General features: G+C 48.1%; 1 protein-coding gene and 1 pseudogene across 14 annotated transcripts in view; both read right to left on the bottom strand.

Annotated features, from left to right (window-relative positions):
* Bcas1 (breast carcinoma amplified sequence 1) overlaps nt 1-21,467 on the bottom strand; it is a 112,829-nt gene that overhangs the window by 51,180 nt on the left and 40,182 nt on the right. For 10 of the 13 annotated variants that reach the window (XM_023720713.1, XM_023720722.1, XM_023720723.1 and 7 more), the window contains 3 exons: nt 7,777-7,932; nt 6,809-6,853; nt 4,121-4,258 (listed from right to left, as the gene is read on the bottom strand). In XM_023720713.1, coding sequence (XP_023576481.1) covers nt 4,121-4,258; nt 6,809-6,853; nt 7,777-7,932 — 339 coding nt within the window. The remainder of the gene's footprint in view (nt 1-4,120; nt 4,259-6,808; nt 6,854-7,776; nt 7,933-21,467) is intronic. The other 3 variants (XM_004636022.2, XM_023720724.1, XM_023720715.1) reach the window with 2 other exon arrangements.
* On the bottom strand, nt 9,567-10,351 carry LOC101567505 (annotated as a pseudogene). The gene has a single exon (XR_192619.3). The product of XR_192619.3 is annotated as a vacuolar protein sorting-associated protein 28 homolog pseudogene (transcript).

The raw sequence follows: 21,467 nt of genomic DNA, 5'->3' as shown, positions 1-21,467 counted from the left end.
GAAGAGATTCAGTCACAACATGATTCCATCTTGCGTGGTTTGACTCTTGTTGCTTTGCCTTTTCTACTTGTCAGGTGGTAGATTTATCCCAGACTCATATAGAGGTTATGAGAATGAAAATTCTCCGGAGCTCTAGGATGTCTCTGGGACAGCTTACTCAGAGCATGACATGTGTGGCATTTTGCCACTGAGCCTCTATGCCTGAGCATCCCTGTGGGGCATGAACGTCTCTTCAAGACAAAATTTCTGACTTTAAACTTTGATTTGCTAACGGAAGACACTGGTGCCAAGCACTGCTCTGGGCACGGGATGGCTCCAACAGTCTTCTGAGGAAGGAACCAAGCTTTGCATCCATTTTACAGACAGGGAAGTGTACGGGTTTGGTGAGGAAGTTACTTGCCTAAGGTCACAGACATGAGGGGTGAGAGCTGATGGTTGAATCCAGGGAGCCTGGTCCCCTCCCCAATGTACCTCCGTACAACACTGTTGTCAATCAGGCTCCACCCCCATAAGGCGGACCTGTTCATCAAAAGATGAGTTTGTGCCACCATTCTGAATAAAGCCTCTGCTGTCCTCCAGGTGGGAAACTTGGGTCACAATGCCCTTGCTCTGGGTGGGGGGGGGTGCTATAAAAATTAGGCATTAACGTGGTGCATGCCCATCCGAAAGGTCTTGTGTTGGGACCGTATGTGCAATATATGTTTAGCATTACACTTCCGCTGGGAGAAAGGCGACTAGTGGAAAACGCCCCGAAATACTTCCTAATGGGGAGCTAATGATGAGAAAGATTGGGAGCCCCATCTATGCTGCCCAGTATCCCTGGGAAATGGCCCGCTCTCTGCACAGGAAGATAGCCAGAGACCCTCAAAATTATGACAAGGGGATGGCTGTGTTATAGTCACAGAGTAGAACCCGAAAGTGTGTGCACACTTGTTGGTTGACTGTGTCTCCCGTGTGTCACCCCTCAAGCCCACTGAGGGAAAGAAGGTCTTAGCAGTGATTACATCCCTAGCTGCCATCAGCTGCGGTGCTGGAGCAAAACAGGTATTAACTTACTCACTCACTCACTACCAACTTGCTAATTGAAAATACAAGAAGGTCACCAAGGAGGGCTACCCACACCTATGCCGCCCCTCCCGTTTGCACCTGCCCACTCCTTCCGGCCTGGCTGCGCAGCCCCGTTTGAGCACCGTTTGTCCCTTCACTCTCCTCCACTGCCCGCCTCTCCTTGCTTCCCCAAGCCTTCTGTCCCGTGGCGCTCCGCCAGCACCAGCCAGCTTCGTGTTCTTTGTTTGCATCATAGAAGAGACTGCAGCAACTCTGACCACGTGTTCAGAGGCCATCTCATGAACAGAGTCGCCAGATTTGAAATACAAACGAGAATATAAAACGTTTCATTACGTTTGAATTTTAGATAGGCGAAGAAAAACTTTCCAGCCCAAGCACGTACCAAGTATTTCAAGGGCCGTATCTTTATATAAACATTACTTTTTATTTAGCTGAAACCTGAATATAACTGGGTGCGCTGTGGTTCATCTGGCGACCCTGCCTGGGGACATCTACCATATGGGAACTTGCAGGCCACGTGACCGCCCTTGCAGGCCACGTGAGCTCACCTTGCAGGTCAGCTCACCTTGCGCGAGGCTTGGCTTCTGGGTTGTGCTTTCCAACGTGGGAGGGCATGTGGCATTAGGGTGATGCGAACATTGCAGGAAGAAACAAAAACAGTGAATGCGTGGCAGAGCTTCTGGACTACTCGGGCCAGCTGCTAGGGAAGCACTCTGGACAGGAGGACACCGCCTGCCCCGGGTGCTCCGGCCGGGACCGTGGGCGTCTGGACGAGGGTTTGATTCCGAGGCTTTGCGTGGGGCTGGGGCAAAAGCAGATATCCAGGTTCGGCAAAGGAAGGCTGAAGCTCTTCTTATTGATAAAATAAAATATGTAAATATTTTATTTTTAATGATGGCCTTTCCTTTTTTTCCCCTTTCAATGCCAAAAGAATGCCTTTTGGAGAAAGGAAAATTGAGATGGAGAAATAAGCCCGGAGACCAATCAGGACTGGCAAACAGTGTTTTTTTAAACAACAGAACTGGAAAGTACATAGTTGGCTTTTTCTTTTTTCCTTTTTATCCTTGAAATTGTACTAATCCTCCCTCCCAACTCCCCCTTTTTTGTGTTTCAGATTACAACCTCCGGGTGACCGCAAAGGTGTCACCCTCCTCCGAGGCCCTGCATTGACAGAATCGGTTCCATCTTTTCAATCGCTTTTTCCTTCGGTTTAAGAAAAAAAGAATCAAAAGGCAACAAGAAATAAACTGTCCTAGATACAAAGATAAAAGCCAACCCGCTCTGCTGCAGCACTGCATAGGAGAGTGTAGAAGTACTGTAATTTGTATCAACATAAAAACCTCGTATAACTCAAGGCGATGCCTGAAGGCCGTGCGTGACCACCCTTCACCTAAATACGCCTTGGTGGTGGAAAGTGAGGCTGAAGGTTTTGGAAATTTCGAGAACAGTAACAGTGAACTTGGGTGGTCCATTTATGAATAGAGTTAGGGCAGATAGGAGATGTTTGTAGTGCACAAAACGAATGTCATAATGAAACACTGACGCGGGGCCAGGGTAGCGGGGGCAGGCATGTCCTACGGTTCAGCTCCCAAGGGCCCTTACGCATCACTCCTAGCAGGCGCTTGTAGGAGACTGTGACATTTTCCACTAGCAGTTACTAAATTCTCTCCCCCTTCCCAAAGTGATTGTACCACTTTTTTATGTTCCTTCTCCGATGGCATTTTCTATCACTCCCTTCCTTTTCTTTTTATAGAAGAAAATAAGTCTACTTGGAAACCAAAAGGTGGCTTCCTAACACTGTTTGTGCAAACATAAATTCGGCTCTGAGTACTTCGTACAGAACCTTTATTTGCCGTGACCCAAAGTCTGACTGTCAGCTGGGAAAGTTTGTTAATAATTTCATTCAACTTAGAGGATGGCTGGCCTTCCAAACAAATTTCCAAGCTTGCAGATCCAATTCCGAAGTCATTTGAATGGATAGTTTCCAACACACACTGGTGTCTTCTTGGGTATTAGGAGAGTGGAATCCCCAAAGCCAGCTTCTTTTTGTCCTAACTTCCTCATGCCACAGAGAACTTGCTCTGCCTTCGTTCATTGTTTTTTTTTCTCCTGCTTAGGCTTTTATGTGGGTTCAGAGTAAGCTTAGTTAATACTGGGAATGGGAGGAACAGACGACAGAAAGGTGACATTGTTATCTTGGGATTAGCAGAGTGTTTTCCAAAGTGTAGGCAGCATACCATGGTTTCTATGGTTTTAGATTGCATAGAAATCCAATATTAAATGGCATTCGCATAGTGAAAATACTTTTTGGTTTCCAACTCCCATAGCTTCTGTCTCACAACATTCCAGGGAAAAAGTTTGGTTTGAGGTGGGATGAACTTATTTTCCACACCAATGGCCAATTGTTTTTTTTTTTTTTTTTTAATAATAAAGTTGGATGGTTCATTAAAATAAATTTGAGCTTTGGAATCAGAGATTAACACAAATGAGATGGTGAGAATGTTATCCTTCATATTCAGTGTTTTTTTTTTTTTTTTTTTTTTTTTTTCGGTACCAGGAATCAAACTCCGGACCTTGTGCTTGCCAGGCAGGCACTTATGCCACTGAGCTATCTCCCTGGCCCTACATTCAGTATTTTAAATGGCTATCTTATTACAAGGAACAAGTCTGGTTTTCTACATATGATGAAATGGAAAATGTCTTTTCAAGATAAACAGAAAATGGCCAATTTCAGTAGAAAAGCATCGGGTGATGAACAATACATGGAACAAAAATGATGAAATGGTATGTGAATGACCAACACGTGGGAAACACTCAGCAAGAATACTTTTAGAACCCTGGTCGACACTTGGAAGACACTGGTTTGAGATGCGTATGGCTACGGGCACTTCAATGAATTCGCGGAGGTTTGAGGCACATCCTGTTTAATTGCCTGCACCAATCGCAGCCCAGGTTCTGTCTCCTCTGGCGCAGAGCATGCTGGGAGTGGGACCTCCTACCTGCGTGGTGAAGACCAGGGTTCTTTTCCTTCCTAGTGGAGCAAGATACAAACCTGATGTCTAAAGAATTTTCTAAAGGCGAGTCCTAGCCTGGGGCTGTCCAGGTGCTTTTTCTTGCTGCCTTTCGCCGGGGCCTCGGACGTCTTCTGACCGATGTGGCCATCACAGATGCTCTCTGCTCTGGATGCCTTCTGAGCAACAGCGGTCACAGCTTAGAATTTTGTTGTCCAACAAAACCCATTTCTTTTCCTGTTGCCTTAAGGGGCATCAATATGCCTTGACAGTGAACTGCTGCGTGCCATGGGAATGTATGGGTTCTTTAAAGCCTCAAAGACAATTTATTAAACAGCAGTTTTTGGGTCGCTGGAGTTGAGCCCAGGGCTTTGACAAGCTATGCTCCTGGCCTCTTTTCAGAAGTTTTTTATTTTTTTATTTTTTTTATTAAATTTTGGGACAGAGTCTCAATAAGTTGCTAAATTACCCAGGTTGGTTTGAACTTGTGACCTTTGCTTGAGTCTCCCAGAGTGCTGGGATTACAGGTTTGCAGCACCCGCTCAGCGATAAACAGCACATTCAAGTCAATTTCAAAGACATACTGCTTTTTGCCAAGGCGGCCTACTTAATTTAGATAAACAGATTTTAGGAAAGTAGATTCCCAGGTCAAACCAAACCAGACCAAATCCCACCCACATCACTATTTGGTAAAGATAGTAACAAGATGTTTAATAATACGTGACTAGAAATACCCAAATGAAAGTGAACAAAGATCACACGTACCCTACCTAATAGTTTTAAATATAAAAATGGTACTGTCATAAGGGAAAGACAAAATTATTTCGTGACAAATAATTTAGTGTCATGTCCCTGAGATGAGGCCAACACCACCTCTAAGGCGCTTCCGCGCTCAGACTGATTTCCTTTGACTGAGTGTTGGAGCCCTCCGGAAAGCAGTACCAACAGCACAAACTTTGATTGATATGCAGAACTCTCAGGCAAAGGATGGTCCTAGGTGAACCAATCTCTCCACGTCAAAACAGGAGGAAACTTGGGATGAATTAGCCCAGCTACAGCCACTGAAAGCATTTGGCTTACGTTACAAATGGGGTAAGCTTGTGGATGGGGTACAGAATGTGTTAAAAAAAATAGACTTTTCAGAAAATAAAAATCCAAAAACTTCAGTAGAAAAAGATACCAGCAAGGCAGGTATTGTGGATAATCTTAAATTCAGAATCCCTCACCCGAGACCCAGGTTTAGCCCTTAGGACTGCGAGATTTGGTCATCGAGGCATCTTCAGTCAGGACCACCTCAGTTGGGCTGTGGAAGGGGCTTAGGGCATGACCAGTAGGGAGAATGGTTACCTGCGGTCACTTGGGGAGTCACACACCCACATTCCCCACTGTTTGTACTCTACTCTGCTGACTGTGTGTCTTCAAACAATGTGAAACACAGAAACAAAAGAGAAACATCTTGACCCAATCACTCACTGAACTTGACCTCAGCTGCCCTGTAGTGAATGAGTCATGGTAAGGACAATGCACGCAGATGCCTTAAAAACAGAGTTTTCAACCAGAGAAGAAAATTGTAGAGCAAGCAATCCATCCACTACAAATGGAATCAGCACCCAATTCAACTTGCACAGGAAAATAGGAATAGGCAGCACCGACATCTGAACAGAGCTCTGCAGTCTATACGGCATTTTCAAACCTTCACTCGGTTCTAGGGTCTATGGGAGAGAATCTTTACTGACTCAGTTTCATGAGTGCAGAGACTGAGACCATTATCATGTCATGGAACTGGAGCTCCAGCCGGGTCTTCAAAGGCAAAATTCTAGGATTTCTTTTTTCTCCCAGCTCAGCCCCTCCAAACATAAGTAGCAGGTATATGGGGCAGGCTCAGCCACTCAGTGGGTCCCAGTGGGTCCCAGTGGATTTCAAGGATTTTAAGGGTAAGGGGGAAACATCTTCAAGAAAGAAGTTGTTGCCAACCCAAAAGGTTTTGAGGGGAACTGGCCAAGATTTCAGGGAGAACCCAGAAGGGTGTTTGACCCCTCCACGCAGTCCTCCATTTGGACAGTCCATGGCAGCCATTTTATTTCAAAATTACCTTTGCAGCATACATTATTTTTCCCCCTCAAATTACATAAAAGCAAAGAACACTTATTTTTTCCTTTTCCTGTAGTACTGGGGAATGAACCCAGGGCCTCACACTGAGTTATAGCCCCGATCTTTTTCATTTTTTAAATTTTGAGACAGGGTTTCATCCAGTTGCCCAGGCTGGTTTCAAACTTATAATATTAACTCTATTTCCTAAATAACAGGAATTAAAGCCATAGCAGCTTCCTTTTATTTTAAAGGGGGTCATTTTTTATTATACTTTCTAGGTTTCTCTACATGCAGCTTGGAAGACTAACAGGATGAGGTAATTGTTAGTATTCTGTTCTTATTTTATATAAGAAATCAGTTATTTTGATATAATTTAGCCAGAGTTGGCATAGTTTTTAGGCATTTACTTAAATTTTCTCTAAAATGCCATTACCTAGATGAAGTACCTTAAAGACAATCTAACAGAGTATCCAATTGCTAACATTATATGTGTACAACACAGGCAAATCATGGGATACACACATATGTACATATGATCCATGCATTATTCAAGAAGCAAACAAGCAGACACAGATTTGAACCCAGTTCTGCACCCAAACCCAATATACACTGGCACATACACACTTCACGCCACCTACCGTGTCTTCTGGATCTTTCTTCGTTTCGGCTTTGTTAGGTGAAACCTTTGAAATTTGAGAAAGCCAAGTATTAAAAGCTGTAGGCCTTTAAAGTGATGTTTTATTTCCCAGACACGTAATTCTTTAAGGAGGTCCAGTTCATCATACCAACAAAGAAGGAAATCAGTACTTGCAGTTTAGTAGAAAAAAAGGACCTCCAGGTAATAAAAAATTAACAAAATTAATATTCTATATTGAAATGCATCAGATCTTATATATTCCCCCAAAAGTTTGAAACCTTTGAAAACTGTGTCCTGAAGGTCACAGATTTCCCATCAGTGCTGCCAGTATTCTGCACACAGGGCAACCCCTGGGTGTTGTGGCACCTTCGGTTGACTTTTTTCATTGCATCCTTTGGAGTTAGTCTTGATATTTGCATATGGGTCTGACATATGGGGAGCTGGTTCATTACGCATGCATTCATTGAGCTCTCCTCTGTGTGCTATCATGTATCTGGTCATGGGCTCTGCCTTGGGAGGTCAAAGATGAACAAGAAATACCAAGACATACTCTCTACCCCATCCAATTCAAGTGCTAGCTGGGACACGATTGAAAGGGATTTCTACAAGGTTTTGTTTGCCAGATGACAAAGTTGCTTCGTTAGGTCAACAATTCAAGGTTTTATTTCCCAATAACTTATAGTGGATGACCACGAGACATTCAACTGCAACGGAATTCCACTACGATACGCTGCCACGTTATCTGGTTCGGGCATCCACTGACCCCGTCGTGGCTCCCAGCACTAAGAGCTCTCCTGCCAAAAGCCTGATAAACACAGTTCCTCAAGAGCCACATCTCGTCCCTGTCCTTTGAGGACACTGCAGCAGCAGGATGTAACCCAGTGCAACCACATTCAAATATATATCATCCTTCAAATCAGCGCCACTTTCCGACCATGGGAATGGGGAAGGAGTGAAGGGATGACTTACCAGAGTTTTGAAGAAGCTCATGATGGGAGTGTTGTTCTCTGCTATCTCTGTTGCCTGCGTGTTCTTTGCAACCTCTCGCCCTTCCGGGTCTCCGGGGACAGAGCAGCGCAAAGTTTCAATTTCCTGTCTTTCTGTGTCCTCGCCGTTGGCTATGTCCTAGGAGCAAAACAGCGTTTTCACAGTTGCAACTTGTTGAGTGTGGACTCTCAGAGTCCTATTTTTGCTTCACACCCCTCTCGTTCTTACCCCCTAATTCCAGTCATACTTCTTCTGCCCACGGGCCCCAAGAACAACGCGGCACTGATGAGCGCCCCCCTCTCTCCCCTCCTCCCTCTCTCTAACATATTCAGCATTTGCAGTTGGTTGCAGGGGCATTGTTTCAAGCCAGAGGGTAATAAACACAGGAGTCCATGTCGCATTCCAAACAAAACCCCTTTTCTCCTGCTTCTGCACCGAGGGGGTCGAAGATGCCAATATTTTCTATTTTTGCGGCCTCCTTGCTCAATGATTTGTACATCACCGCACAGACGGCTGCACTGGGTTTCCCACAACCCTCACAGGAGTGAATCATATCCACGGAAAAAAAAGAGTACTGATGATTTAAAATAACCATTATGCTTTTGGGATCCAGAGTTTTGGAGGACAGGGATGCAATGGGGGAGGTGCTCTGCTCTGCTGGCGAGGGAGGGCAGGTGCGTGCTGGGCCGTCCTCCTTGCACCATCTCTACCTTCGTGGCTCCCGGCCAGCGCTCTGCCAGCTCTGTCCCGGAGGCAGCTGTGGCCCCCTGGCCAGCTGCTTGCCCTGTGGGAGTCCTCAGACCGCACTTCACTCTGCAGACCCCTCGTCCACTCCTTACTGCCCCTAGTGGCCGCCCAAGGCCTTGCAGTCAGGCCCAAACCTTACACAGGCTGGCAGGTAGGTGGCTTAGGAGGTGCGTAGCAGGCCGGATCTGTCTGGCAAGCCACTTCTCAATTTCTCACTCGTGTCTCAAGCCGTTTCAACCACCAGGCTCTGTCTGGAACATTCTGTAGCTCCGTGTGCCCGCAGGTGATTGCCATCCGCCTTTCAAGTCCCGAGGGCCACGTTTTCTGGGAGCAAATCTCCAAACAGGCACGGACAGCTGTCTTCTGTCGCAGGCCTCTCCTGTCCTGCTTGTGCTTCCTGGACCACTGTCCGCCTGTCCCCACGTCCCCGTGACTGCAGGCGCCAGAGGCAGGCTCCATCTACTCCGCTTCCTGCTGTTTCCCACGTACCAAGGACAGCAGGGCCACAGAATGGATGTATAAGTACGCATCATCCTCGGCTACTTAGGGGGCATATGCCACAAATGATAATTTTATGTAAATGAGGGGGCGTTCTGTATAAACTCATTCTTACATTAGAAAAAAAAAAAAAAAGAACAACGACATCACTCCCCTGCCACGGGTTGGCATCGCGCCTCTGCTGTGCATTTGGGGCTCTGTCCAGCTGTGACACAGTTTAGGGTCTGATAGCATGCTCGATGGGCACTTGTAGTATTTATACTTTTACATCTAGGACGCTGTCAGCACCATTCACATGGGCATTCCGCGGTTTAATTTTTCACTTTTCATCTGCACCTCTATTTTCTTTTTTTTTTTTTTTTTTTTTTTTTAGGAAGATAGCATCTTTATTGGGGGTGAGTTCTGACAGAACAGGGGCAGGCATCTGTGGACATCAATGCTCACAGCGATGTCCTGGGCAGGTGTAGAAACCATCCCTCTTGGGCTTCTACCTCCACATCTCCTGTGAGCCACATGGAAGTTAGCATTCAGGAGTGCAGGAAGCGGTTGAAGGCGTTGTAGGCTGACTCCAGGTCGAAGAGCATCTGGCGTACCTGGGAGTCATCGAGCTCATCAGAGGCTGACATGAGGGTCTGCAGCCATTGGCTCACTGAGGGTCTGCAGCCATTGGCTCACTGTTTGGCGGCCCTCAAAATCTGGGGGCAGGTGGCTCATGCGGTGCATGGTCTCCATCAGCTCCCTCAGGTCAGGCTGGATCTCATCCATGGCGCGAATCTCCAGGCGTAGCTTGTCCATAACTGTGATGAAGAGCGAGACCACATCTGCAATGCAGCGGTTGAGGTTGCCCTTGTCGTCCTTGATGGTGATGGGTCGGTCCTCTTTAATCCTCTCCATGGCCAGTGGGCAGTCCAGGCGGAACTTGCGGCAGAATTCATCAATGGAGCTGATTTCTGAGCCTTGAACTTGCCTGAATGCAGCTTTGTACTGGACCAGGAGACGGGAGCATGCCGCAGTGTACTCATTGGGGGTGACGCAGTCCTTTATGTATGCTTTCTCCAGCGCTTGCATTGTCTTCACCACTGCAAACAGCTCTGCCATGTTGTCATACTTCTCCCGCTCTCGGGCATTCTTGTACAACTTCACTTCCTCATACAGTTCTGGCTTGTTCCCAGGAGCTCCCATACCAGGGGTGGCTGGGATCCCGTGAAACATCCTGAAGGCTCTGGAGCCACAGCACAGAGACCTGGGCTCTCTCAGCCGCTCCCAGAGACCGCGACCCGGTGGAGCGCTTCCGATCAGCAACTCAGCGCTCCACCGGCCGCCTGCGCTCGTCGGAAGCTCAGATCCACAGCCTCTATTTTCTTTGGACAAGTTACCAAAAGTGGTATTTCTGGATCAAGTGGTATGTGTAATTTAAAACTTGATAAATTTTCTTGCAAAAAAAAAAAAAATCGAAGCTTTCACTGGATAGATTTCCTGCAGGATATATATCTCTGGTTTTTTTTTTTTTTTTTAAATTTTATTTATTTATTTGTGTGTGTGTGTGTGTGTGTGTGTGTGTGTGTGGCCAGCTCAGCCCACCACGGGGCAGGGCTGGCTTGTGGTGCTGGGGGATTGAACCGCGGTCCCTGTGCTTTGCTAAGCTTGTTCTAAGTAGGTGCTTTAGACCACTGAGTCATCTCACCAGCCCCTATCTCTGGGTTTTAACGTGTGCCTGATGCATGGGCGGGGGTGGCGGGTGAGACATCTCCTCCAGGGTGGGCGGGGCAGGTGGAGCCGCCGCTGGCGGGCTGGGGTTCGAGCCCAGGGAATTGTTCTGCAGGTGGGCGGAGCGAGCGAGACCCCCGACCTCCGCTTCCGCCTGCACACCCCTTCCTCCCTTCCAGCTCTTCCTCGCCTGCGCAGTCTGTTCCTTTCAGCCAAGGCCTTTGGGGCTGAGCTCTTTGGCGTCTTCCCGCCTCCAGCGCTGCCAGCTCCGTGACTTGGATGACAACGGAAGAAAGTCTTTGTATTTTCTGTACGAGATTCCTAACAACGCCCCGTGTGCAGCACCCACAGAACCTCGGCATTTCTGTCTATTTTTACCACTTCCTTCCACAACGGAGAGTAGAGTACAGTAGCCTGCCCATAGGCGCCAGACCCCAGACGTCCGTAGGTGGCAGCAGATGTACGGAGACTACACCAACCACGGCAAAGCATCTAACAGAATCACTATGCATCAGACAGTGAGGCGTGCTCCTTTCTAGGACAGTATAAGTTGAACAAGTTCATCAACTCTTCATACATCATTAAGGATTATGAAATAATATATACCACCCAGTATCTTACAGCGTGTGCTCTGCCGCGCAGTACGTGCTTTACACACGAGTCATTTAATCTGTACAACGATATCATGAGGCCAGTCCTGCGGCTTATAGTTTTTAGACACTATAAAAGTGGGAGCGTGGGTCACCTGTTGAGGTTCACACACATCTGGACAGGGAGAAATTGGGGGATTCTACCTCCAGGGGCCAGAACGGAGCCTCTAAATGCTCCCGACCATGTGGCCGCGAGTGTCAGCTTATGTAATGTAAGCGGTGAATTAAATGCAGGTGTCGGACATAAAAAACAAAAACAAAAAACCTCCCAAAAAACCAACAACAACAACAACAAAAAACCCCAAAACGTAGACTGAGCATGATGGCAGGCGCCTGTAATCCCAGCGCTTGGGAGGCTGAAAACAGGAGGCTCACTATAAGTCTGATGTACATAGTGAGATCCTGTAGACTTTGCACTAAATACATAAAAAAATTATAAATGTAGGTGTCGGAAATAAATATCTTTATGAAGCATATATTATATGCAAATATATAAGTCTAAATATACGCAAATTCTTCCGTTCCCTTCGGTCTGCTGCGTGGTACTGGACTCAGAACTGCCTAAAGCGCATCCTTCGTATTTCCTGAGCAAGGCTTCTCTCTACCGGTGGCTTCTCACAGCGCTCGGTACCTTTGTGAACCTGGCATCTCCTGTGAGCTGTGTGAAGGTGGCGAGGAACAGGTACAGAGGAGGAGACTGAGGCCGACGGGTGCGGCTCAGGTCCTGGGCCACGAAGCTGGGGCAGCCGCTGAGCTCGGCGGCCAGCACCTGCATCCTTGCCGGGACCCCAGGCCTCTCCTCGCCCTGGAGAAGCGCTTCCTTCGCTCCATCCCCGTTTCCTTTTGGACCTTGTTTTATTTTCCTGAAGTCACTCTATTGTGGCCTCAATGGCCTTGCAGTTCTCTCTGCATACCCAACAGGCCTCTGCCTGTGTACCTGGGAATCTACTCGCCAGAAACGCGCCACCTTATGATCTTTAAGCTATTTATTTTTAAATTAAAAAAATTTTGTTTTGTCTCTTTGTGACAGGGTCTCACTATGCAGCGTAGGCTGGCCTGGAGCTCACTTTGTAGCCCAGGCTAGCCTCGAACTCACAGCAACCCTCCTGCCTCAGCCTCTCTAGTGCTGGGATTACAGGTGTGCGCCACCACGTCTGGTTCTTCAAGCCATTTAGAATGTGACATTTTTCAAGGTCTTTCTTTACCGCTTCAAAGCACCGTAACTCAACTCTCAGACAGCCTCAGCCTTTTGCCGCTGATTGCCTTTTCCCCTCCTTTCTTGGCATATCTCACTTTTGCTTGATCTCCGCTTCCCCTCTCCCGGTGCGTGCGTGTGTGCATGCGCGCGCACACATGGCCGTGTCTGGAGACGCTTCCAGTGGTTGCCCCTGGAGACTGCAGCTGGCTTCTAGCTGGGGTTGCCACTGGACATGCTGCCATGCACAGGGCAACGACGTCTTCAGAGGAGACAGCAAGAGTGCTGAGCCCGGCACACCTGAGCGGACCCGCACGGTCACTCCGGGTTTGGCGTCTCCTCTTTCCCAAGGATATAAACACGCGGAGATGGGACTTCTCGCCTTCTTCCTTGGATTTGTTTTGCACCCAGATGGGTGCAAGTAGTAGACGAATGAGTGACATGATTTGATCAAAGCGGGACCAGAAATGATCAGTTTTGACCATCATGCCTTCAAATATCTTCTGCCCTTCTCCTTCCTCCTTCCCCTCCCCCATCCTCTCTGCTCCTTGCCTTCGAGGGCTCCGATGATTTATTTGTCTGCCAGCAGTTATTCAGTTCGTTGATTTTCCTTTCTTTGTTTCCTTAAAAAATATTTTTCCCCTGGAGGTAGTTTCTGTTGCCTTTAAATTCTCTAGTCTTTGTTTCCTAGGATTGTATAAAATGCTGTTAATCTCATTCAGTGGGCTTTCACCTCATACATGACAGCTTTTCATCTTCGAAAGTTTAATTTGGACTTTGAAAAAATATGTTCCCTTCAATGTTCCCACTCAACTTTTTACTCATCTGGAGAAATTACTATGAATTTTAAAGTGTCTTTTCCTGTCGATTCTTTTTATTTGGGGTGAGGCTGAGACAGGCTCTTGCTGTTTTTTTGAGACTAGTTTTCAACTAGCTATGTGGCCCAGGCTGGCTTTGAACTCACAGAGATCCTCCTGCCTCAGCCTCCCAAGTGCTGGGATTACAGTCATGTGCCACCACGCCTAGCCTTAATAAATATTCTTGAGCTTTGCTCTGGATGTAATTTAAGATACTTGGAAGTGGTCTGCTCGTTTCAGTTCTTACTTCTGAGATGTGTTCATCTTAAAAGGACTGAAACTAAATTGAGTCCAGCATGATGTTTTCCCCACTTGTGAGGAAAGACCCTCCCAAGTCCTCTATCTGTGGCCTTGTGAATCTTCAGACTTTCTAGTCCGGCTGGTGGACAAGACATGCTGGCTGACGCTGCGCCGATGTGGTTCCTCGATTTCCCCCACAGCTGTGCCTGGGCTAATGTGCAGGTCACTGCTCTGCCTACTGTCCGTGGGCCTCCAAAGGTTTCTCTCTCTCTGCTTCTCTCTCCCCTAACGCTTCACCCGTGAGTCCTGTGCCCTTTGTGTCATGGGCTCTGCTAGGCCAGGCTCAGCTCCTGCTGTCCCGGCCATGCTGCCTTCCCATCCCTGGGATCCCTTCTCTTGAAAGCAGCCGTTGGGTCTGGTTGCCAAGCTGTCCTTCATTTTGGGCTGGCTGTGTTTCGCCCAGGCTTTTGTCTGATTTGTCCAGGAGTGAGAGGGCAGTGCCTGTCTCTCTCACCTAACCCAAAGCTTCTATGCTGCTCCGTTGATGTCAGACCAGCTTTGGTCCCTCTGCACTTGGAGAGAGGTGACAAGACGGCTCATCTGCATCATCGTTGAATGGCAGTGTGGACTAACCCAGGACACAAAGACTAGCTCCTGAAGTGGGAAATTAGTGAGTGTGTTGGCTACACTGTCCTCTAAGATGAACGGTGCGCCTTGTGTTAGGGGTACAGCAGGCTTTCCAGCAGTGACTAGCAGTAATGATGGTGAACATTGTTTCTAAAGGAATGCTATGGCCAGTGTCTTTTTTTTTTTTTTTGGACACAGACTGCCTTGGTTACTTTTTTATTGTGGCTGGGATAAAATATCCAGCACCCCAAACGAAGGAAGGAAAGGTTTATTTAGCTCACAGTTAGTGGAGGTTTCAGCCCACATGTGGCTGGCTCCAAGGCAGGGTGGCACAGGGCAGAGGGCAGCAGCTCATGGCAGCAGAAAACAGCAAAGCACACAGGGAGGAGCGGCACCTGGGGCAGCTAGCAGGCCTCGCTCCCCTCCATATACTGCATTCAGGCTAAGCGACCCAGGCCGGGTGTAGCGCTCACACCCATAATCCCATCATTGGGTCAGGAATTAATCACAATCGCTGGAAGCCACCCCATGACTGCATGAGGCTTTGGGGGGACACCTATACATACACAGACACAACCATACCACAGACTCATGTTCAGTCAAGACTTTTTGGAACGGAATTGAGCCCCAGTGGCTCCCCTGGCCCATAACGTCCAGGATTCTCTCTCATTAGGACCCACCATACTGAGCCATCATCTTGGGTGTAAGGGTCGGCACTACGAGCTCAGCCGGAAGCCCCCAGAGGACAGTGCCACGTCTGATTCCTGCCCAGTAGGACCAGGACTAAACTTCTGATGAAATCCAGGGAGCCGGGGAGCTGGTGAGGGTGTTGGCCTCACTGAGACAAGACCTCCCTGTCTCACGTGGGCTTGATCATCAATCTGACCCCATGTAATTCACGCCATTACTGAGAAATAATGCACGTAACATTCCCTAGTAGCACAGCGCCCGAGCGGAAGCGTTCTGTTGGCTAAAATGAAAATGCTATGCATTTCGCAGAGCTTTGGGCACAAAGCAGACTTGTGGGAAATGTTCCCTGGAAGGGCGGATGGGTGGGAAGGCGCCTACAGGTCTGTACACTGCGCTCCCTGCTGTCACTTCTGTCCATTCTTCCCCATGCCAGGCCATGTCCGGCCCGCTGACTCTTCAGGTATGGCTGTCCTCTGCCTCCCTTTGACATCTTTCTGGGTCACGCCGCCCACAGCAGTCTATCTCCTCTGAGTTCCTAAGCTGCAGCCATCTTTGGTACGCAGCCCTTAGCTGTGTCCTCAGCCCGGCCCGCCGCCAGAGCCCAGGTTGGCAGAGTCTGCATGACAAGCGAGGCTCCTCAGGAATGGCTCAAAAATACATACAGCACATTTTGGTGAATATTTTTAAAGCCATAAAAGTGTGTGTATTGCACAAGGTTTTCATTGAGGCCCAAGACTCATCTGAAATGAAGACGCCCTTCTTCTGAAAGGCCCCCTGAAGGGTGGGCACTGCCTCAGGCTGGAAGCAAATATAAGCCTTGGCCTGAGTGGGCTTGTTAGGGTTCCTTGTTAATTCCAGGGGAGAGGCGTTTGGCTTTGAAAGAGAGGCACTTTCACAACACAGGTTCTAATGTTAGTTAAACTTTTGTAATTCCAAGGCACAGTTAGGGTCCAAGACCTTCCGATGCTTGGTAGAAGGGTGGCTGGGCACGCTGGCATCCCTGTGGCAAGGTAGCTTTATCTGGGGTGGTACGTGCACAGCCGCTTGAGGGTATTACTTTAATGTGTGTTATGGAATGAAAATCCTCACTCTGTGAAATGCCACATGTTGCGATCCTAACCCTGAAGGTGATCGTTACAAGGTGTTTGGAAGATGATTTAGATCAAAGGGCAGAGCCCTCATGTGCAGAACTATACAGGGGATGCCCAAGAGGCTTCTGGTTCTTTCCCTGCCACCAAAGGTCCACAGGAAGTCAGCAGCCTGGAGTTCAGAAGAGGGCCCTACCTTGAACCCCACCACACAGGCACCCAGATCTTAGTCCTCAGCTTCCAGAATGCCAAGAGATCAGCTTCTGCTATTTACAAGTGATGCTACTTTAATTCCAACCTGGACCGACTAAGACAACTTTCTCATGAAAATCATTTCTTGCCTCAAGCCTCTGGGTCTTAAGGATGTCTTTGTGTAGATGAAGCTGAGCATGGAATAAATTTTAAATCAAAACACTACAGGAAAGGGGAGATAGCTCAGTAGAATAAGCGCCTGCCTGGCAAGCACAGAGTCCTGAGTTCAATTCTTGGTACCGGGAAAAAACCAAAAAAGGCTACATGAGTTATTGAATAGGTATTTTAAGTATGAGGAGTTATGAAAGCAGGACAGGAAATAAATCTCAATTGAGACATTCACACCTGGCCTGGGCAAGGTGTCACTAGGGAATGCCATCTTACTTTTTTTTTTTTTTTGTATTTTAAAGAAGGGTCTATAGGGTGTTCAGGGTCTCACTACTAGATCAGACTCCTAGTGACCCGCCTATTTACAGTGTCCCAAGAGCTGGGATTACAGGTATGCACTACCACACCCAGTGTCCACTGCCATCTCAGTGTGTCCTGAGGATGGGGCCAGCACAGCAGGCCCGGGGATTGAACCCCAGCCCCTGCACCTGCTTGCAGGTGCTTTAATCTGCTGAGCTATTTGGCCGGCTCTAACACCATCTTACTTCCATCCATTCATGTGCGAATCTTCCTTCAGCAACTGTGGCCTCTACAGAGGTCACGCAGGGGCAGCGCCGGCTCTGGGCCAGCTGGCCGGGCCTCAAGCCCTTGCTCTAGCACACTATCTGTGCAGTCCCGACACACGCTCTGACACCTGTGTCCAGCTTTGCTCATTTGTCAAAGTGGGGTAACGAGTAGCACCTGCCTCTTACGGGCATTGAGGCGTCAGTGGGGCCACGCATAGCCAGGGTTTAGAACAAGGCGTAGCACGCAGCAGTCACCCAAGAGGTGTTAGCTGTTACTAGGATTTTAATTGTGGTGGACCCTGTGTGATTTACAGAGATGAATCACACCCGTTTATCTCTTCCAGGGACTCTTGCAGTCTTCTAGAAGCACCCAGAGAGACGGACATTAGGCTAAGGGAGGCTGAATGTCACTGGCCTCCTGGGTCCCAGTCTGGTAGGACGTTAAGAATCAGCTGGGCAGGTTCTAAAGTGACCCAGACCTCCCCAGCTGAGCCAGAATTCCTGGTGGTAAGGCCCAAGGCTCGTTACTTTTGGAGCTCTCTGGGGAATTCTCTGTGTCCCAGGCTCCAGAGTGAGTGGACTGAAGGACAGGTGAGGCTGCAGGGGGCAGCAGCTTCTGACCTGGGCAGCGGAGCGCACGACCCAGGTGGCTGCAGAGGTGGGGGATGGGGGTGATGGAGGAGCGGGTACAGAGGAAGCATAGAGCAGATAGGGTGTGTGTGATTGGGGAGGTCCAGGGGAGCAGGCTCTTCGGCTCAGCTGGGGGTGTGGGGGACAAGAAAGACAAGCTAGTTAAAAAAATGGGCTGGGGAGATGGCTCAGTGGAATAAGTGCTTACCTGGCAAGCACAAGGGCCTGAGTTCAATCCCCGGTTCTGCCAAAAAAAAAAGAAAAGAAAAGAAAAATAACCTGGAGTCAGTCTGAGGATACGCTGGGCCCCAGGAGGCTGGCTGGGCCGCAGCAGAAGAGCAGCCAGGAGCAGGGGACAGTGGCAGGAGGGCGAGAGGGCTCTGCTTTGCATGGAGCTCTTCCTAGAAGAGAGTGTCATGGTTTTTCAAAGGGCAACCCTCGGCTTGAATTTGAGCCCTTACTTTGAAATATATTTTTCTCCTTAGATTGTCACGAAAAAAGAAGCTGAGAGTTCTGGTATGTCATCTGACGGAGTGCACAGGTATGTTCTCTTCTTCCTTTCACAAGTGAAAAAAAAACCAACTCGGAAATTATTGGAGAAACAAACATAGAAGGCCTCGGAGGGTATAGAGAAGACAGACCAGCTAGAAGCCGGGAGAACAGCACCACAGTGAGTTCTTTTGGCCTCACACCTCCTAGACTTAGAGTCAAAAACATCAAAAGGGATTGTTTCCTCCCCCAAAAAAAGTCTTCCTTCAAAGCTTGGTGTCTCTAACCAAAGAACAGGGTCAGTCTAGCTAGAACTTTCAGACACTCACAGCAATTAAAGAGAAGAGAGGACCCAGAATTGGACCCACACAACTGTGCCCAGATGTTCTTCAACAGAGGTATACAAGAGCAACGAGGAGTCTTTCCGCAAATGGCTCGAGGTGATTTGACATCCACACAGGCAAAAAGAGCCTCAATCTGCCTCACACCTTGCATAAGGATTTAGTGAAAGCACATCTTGAGTGTACAATGTAAATACAAAACTGTTAGGACAGAAGAGAAAATTTCTGGAGTTTATGTTTAGGCAAATAATTCCTAGGTTGGATGCCAACAGCAGAATTCCTAAGAGGGAAACGTGAGAGGTGGGACTTCAACAAAATTAAACAATTTCCGTTTGTGAGACACCTGATAAAAGGAAGGGAAGATAGCCTAGGTGTGGCAGGAAAGGTGAGCAAGCCATCTCTCACAAAGGACTAGTATGTCATATACATAAAGAACTCTTAAAACTCAACAGCAGGGGCTGGAGAGATAGATAGCTCTGTGGTCTGAGCACCTGCCTGGCAAGCTCCAAGGACCTGGGTCCGATCCCCAGTACCACATGCTGAGTGGGCTCCCCCTGAAACCAGGTGTAGTGGCACATGCCTGTAATCCCAGGGCTGGGGAGGCCGAGACAGGAGGATCACTGCAAGTCTGAGCTGCACAGTGAGACCCTGCACCAAAAATATAGAAGAGTTGTTTTTGTTTTTTTTTTATAAAAGAGAGTTCAGACTATGGTTCTGTTTGTGTAGCATACTTCAAATAGCAAAACTATAGGAAGGGAGGGCATAATTATTAGTGGCTGCTTGATTAAGAAGATAAAAAAAATTATAGCACAGAGAGCAGCAAGAGAAATAACAAAGAGCCACGTCAGAAGTCCAACAATTCCGGAAGAGTTCAATTGGGCTGTGGAGTTCCCCTGTAAAATTAACCTACAGCCCCGTGATGGAATGTTTTGTAGCCGTGCATCCGCGGAGGAATATAATGAGAAGGAAAATGGCCTCGATACTAATAATGACAGTAATAAAAAGTCAAGCTATATGGGTTGGGCTCAGTACTATGCTAGTTCCTAAGACCCAGCTTGGTTCTTAAGGACCCCCTTAGGAAGGTATACTGTTGGGAATTCCAGTTTCACTCATGAATGAATTGATGCTTGAAAAAACGAATGTTTGCCTAAAGCCCTGGAGTGGAGCAGGGCGGGGACCCCGGGGCCGCTCGAGTTCAGAGATGAAACATCTTCTGGCTGCGCCCATGATGAGATCCCTCAGGAGTTAGCCAAGTATCTTTTCGCCAAGGGCTTTTAAGTCCCCTCTCCATCTCTCCTCTCTGTGATTGGATTTCCCTAGCAGTAAGCGCAGGCCTTGTGTTCACTCCTGCTCCAAAAGGTGTGGTAGGGCTTATTTTCAGATGACATCTCATTTAAAAATCCACACACAGGGCATGCCAAATAACTCAGCGGATTAAAGCACCTGCAAGCAGGCACAGGGGCCAGGGGTTCGATCCCTGGGCCTGCCTGCCGGCTGTGCCCCTGCGGTGCGCTGAGACGGCGCTGAGACTGGGCGTGGTGGTGCGCCTGTAATCCCAGCTCTTGGGAGGCTGTAAACAGGTGGATCACTATGAGTCTGATCTAGTAGTGAGACCCTGAACACCCTGTAGACCATTCCCCCCCCCCACAAAAAAAATCCATGCACAACAATCTACATTGATTCATGTGCAAAACTCTACATTTATTCGAATGTAGTCACGTGGTCTTCTTCTGGAATATCCTCATACCCCAATTCCCTGGGACTCTCTTTCCTGCAGAACCCCTGGTCTCCATCTCTCAGGGCCGGCAGCACAGCTCCCCTTGCGCAAACGCTTCTGCTCCCCATGCAGCCTGCTCGCGGAGGTCTGCACTGCGCTGCGCCGTCAGCACCGCTGTCCCTGTCACTAGGTCCCATCTCTTGCAGGCGGGGCTTCACAGCGTCCTTCACGACAAGCGTTCATTGGAGACTTCTGAGGCGGGAGGAGCCACAGAAACGATCTGCGTTGACAAGGACGGTTCACACAAAAGCCACGAAGCGTCGCAGGCACAGAAATGCAGAACACGCTTCTGTGTTTTCCGAAAGGGCGGTCAGGACGGTGTGTCTGTGATGCTGCAGGAGCTGCCGAGTCACTCAGATCCATCGCGGACAGACGCAGCCTGTGTGTCCCCAAGTCCGCATGCCCTTCATGCACGTGTCTGCACTCGGACGGGTCATTAGGCAGCCAGCCTCCAGTTCTGCTGTGCACACAGGCGTTTGCCTCTCGTGCAAGGTGCCTGCCTGAGCGCTTACAAATACTTCGTTTTAATTTATTTATTTTTTAAACCACTTTTTTTTTTTAAAGTTTATTTATTTATTTATTTAGTGTGTGTGTGTGCGTGTGGCCAGCTCAGCCCACCAGGGGGCGGAGCTGGCTGGCATGTGGTGCTGGGGGATTGAACCGCGGTCCCTGTGCTTTGCTAAGCTTGTTCTAAGTAGGTGCTTTAGACCACTGAGCCATCTCTCCAGCCCTCGTTTTAATTTATATTATAACTTATTTGAGGGCCTGGGAGATAACTCAGTAGAAAAAGCACTTGCCTGGCAAGAGCAGGGTCCTGAGTTCAATCCCCGGTACCGCAAAAAACAAAAAAACCCCAAAAAACTTATTTGAGTATTAATGTCAACAATATTATTTATTTACATTTAATTATCTATATGATTCTTTTATAATTCATCCATCCTTCCTATGTTGCGAGGGACGCAGTGAATGCACCTGCCTGGCTGACTGTCTTAGTTGGGGCTTATTATGGGGCAGAGCTCATACTAGGAACAAGCTGAAAAAATCGTTCAAGAGCTTATTTTTTGGTTAGGTCTTATTTTGGGGGAAATACAGTGTTTATTTTTCCACCTTTTTTATCATTAGTGATGCAACTTGTTTTACCTCCAAACATGAGAATTTAGTGTATAATAAAGACAAACCTCCAATTTATGGAAGGAAAGGACTTTTAAATA

This window comes from Octodon degus, unplaced genomic scaffold (assembly GCF_000260255.1).
Source record: "Octodon degus isolate 3935 unplaced genomic scaffold, OctDeg1.0 scaffold00077, whole genome shotgun sequence".
Taxonomy (NCBI): Eukaryota; Metazoa; Chordata; class Mammalia; order Rodentia; family Octodontidae; genus Octodon; species Octodon degus.
Note: the sequence above shows the minus strand (reverse complement) of the source record. Positions and strands in the feature narration are given on the sequence as shown.